Genomic DNA, 1388 nt, shown 5'->3' with positions numbered 1-1388 from the left:
GGGGGGGAACCTTGTAGATAGTTCTTCTTGTAGATTGTCCTTTCATAAATGTTCAAGTTTGGACATCATCTTTGTACATCATCCATTTGTTATGTTCAACATTCACGTACAGTTTCCAAGACAACTTGAAGAAGACATCAAAAGATTCCACTTTTAGAACATTGCATTTGTTTGTCAGAATCAATGTGCATCGTAAGCATAAATTTAGTCTTGGACAAAGACTAATGCACTGCTTGTAGCTTTCAAACATACTAAAAGTGTTTTAAGTGCCTGAAACATTACTGAGCTCTTTGACTCTTTTCTGTTCTGTCGCTTTAAATATACCTTTTAGATTTCTTTTTTACCATGCAGACATGAGGATGAATCAATGTGAGTCAGACCGATGATGCAAAAGCTTGTATTTGAAGGTCACTGTGCTATAACATGTTCTTCGCATCCTCCTCTTCAGCTGGGCTGATGCGCAGACTCAGATCCAGAGCATCGCTGCATCTTTTGACCAGGAGGCCGCTGCCATCCTCATGGCCCGCCTGGCCATCTATAGGGCCGAGACGGAAGAGGGCCCGGATGTTCTGCGCTGGCTGGACCGACAGCTCATCCGCTTGGTGAGTCTTTCAGCACTTCTTCTTTCAGCTGGGACTTACTTGGTATAATCAGTCCTTTAGTATTAGGGATGCACAATAATTTCTTTATTTTCTTTCATTTGCAGTGCCAGAAATTTGGAGATTATCATAAAGATGATCCCAATTCATTCCGTTTCTCTGAGACGTTCTCATTGTATCCTCAGGTACGTTCTTTTTGTCTCACGCTCTGAGACTACACTGAATCTCGCTTTACAGCTAAGTGAAAATAAGATCTTGACATTGTCTTTGGCAGTTTATGTTCCATCTGAGGAGGTCTTCATTCCTGCAAGTGTTCAACAACAGTCCTGATGAAAGCACCTATTACAGACACCAGTTCATGAGACAGGACCTGACCCAGTCTCTGATAATGGTACAGCCCATCCTGTATGCATACTCGTTCAGCGGGCCGCCAGAGGTAAACATGCAAACCTTCTCCCACAGCACATTTAATGTTTGCTTGATTTGACGGATCAATGAGGGACTTTATAGATGGAAGATTCATGCATGATTTTCAACACATGAAATTTAAATTTTCTCCAAATTGTTAGAAATGAATAAATATATTATGTATATAATATATATATATATATATACATATAATGGCATCACTAGGTTCTGTCATTCAGAAACATGTCTTTTCATATCACTGCTATGCTGATGACACTCAACTCTACCTCTCATTCCATCCTGATGATCCGACGATAGCTGCTCGCATCTCAGCATGTCTAACAGACATTTCTTGTTGGATGACGGACCATCACCTTCAAC

At 40.7% G+C, this 1388-nt stretch overlaps 1 protein-coding gene across 1 annotated transcript in view; it reads left to right on the top strand.

Annotated features, from left to right (window-relative positions):
• The window catches only part of LOC107693184 (protein transport protein Sec23A-like), a 30992-nt gene that overhangs the window by 20558 nt on the left and 9046 nt on the right, over positions 1 to 1388 (top strand). The window contains exons 14-16 of the mRNA XM_016492479.1: positions 449 to 602; positions 707 to 784; positions 874 to 1035. Coding sequence (XP_016347965.1) covers positions 449 to 602; positions 707 to 784; positions 874 to 1035 — 394 coding nt within the window. The remainder of the gene's footprint in view (positions 1 to 448; positions 603 to 706; positions 785 to 873; positions 1036 to 1388) is intronic.

Source organism: Sinocyclocheilus anshuiensis, unplaced genomic scaffold, assembly GCF_001515605.1.
Source record: "Sinocyclocheilus anshuiensis isolate Anshui unplaced genomic scaffold, SAMN03320099.WGS_v1.1 scaffold222, whole genome shotgun sequence".
In the NCBI taxonomy this organism is placed as follows: domain Eukaryota; kingdom Metazoa; phylum Chordata; class Actinopteri; order Cypriniformes; family Cyprinidae; genus Sinocyclocheilus; species Sinocyclocheilus anshuiensis.
Note: the sequence above shows the minus strand (reverse complement) of the source record. Positions and strands in the feature narration are given on the sequence as shown.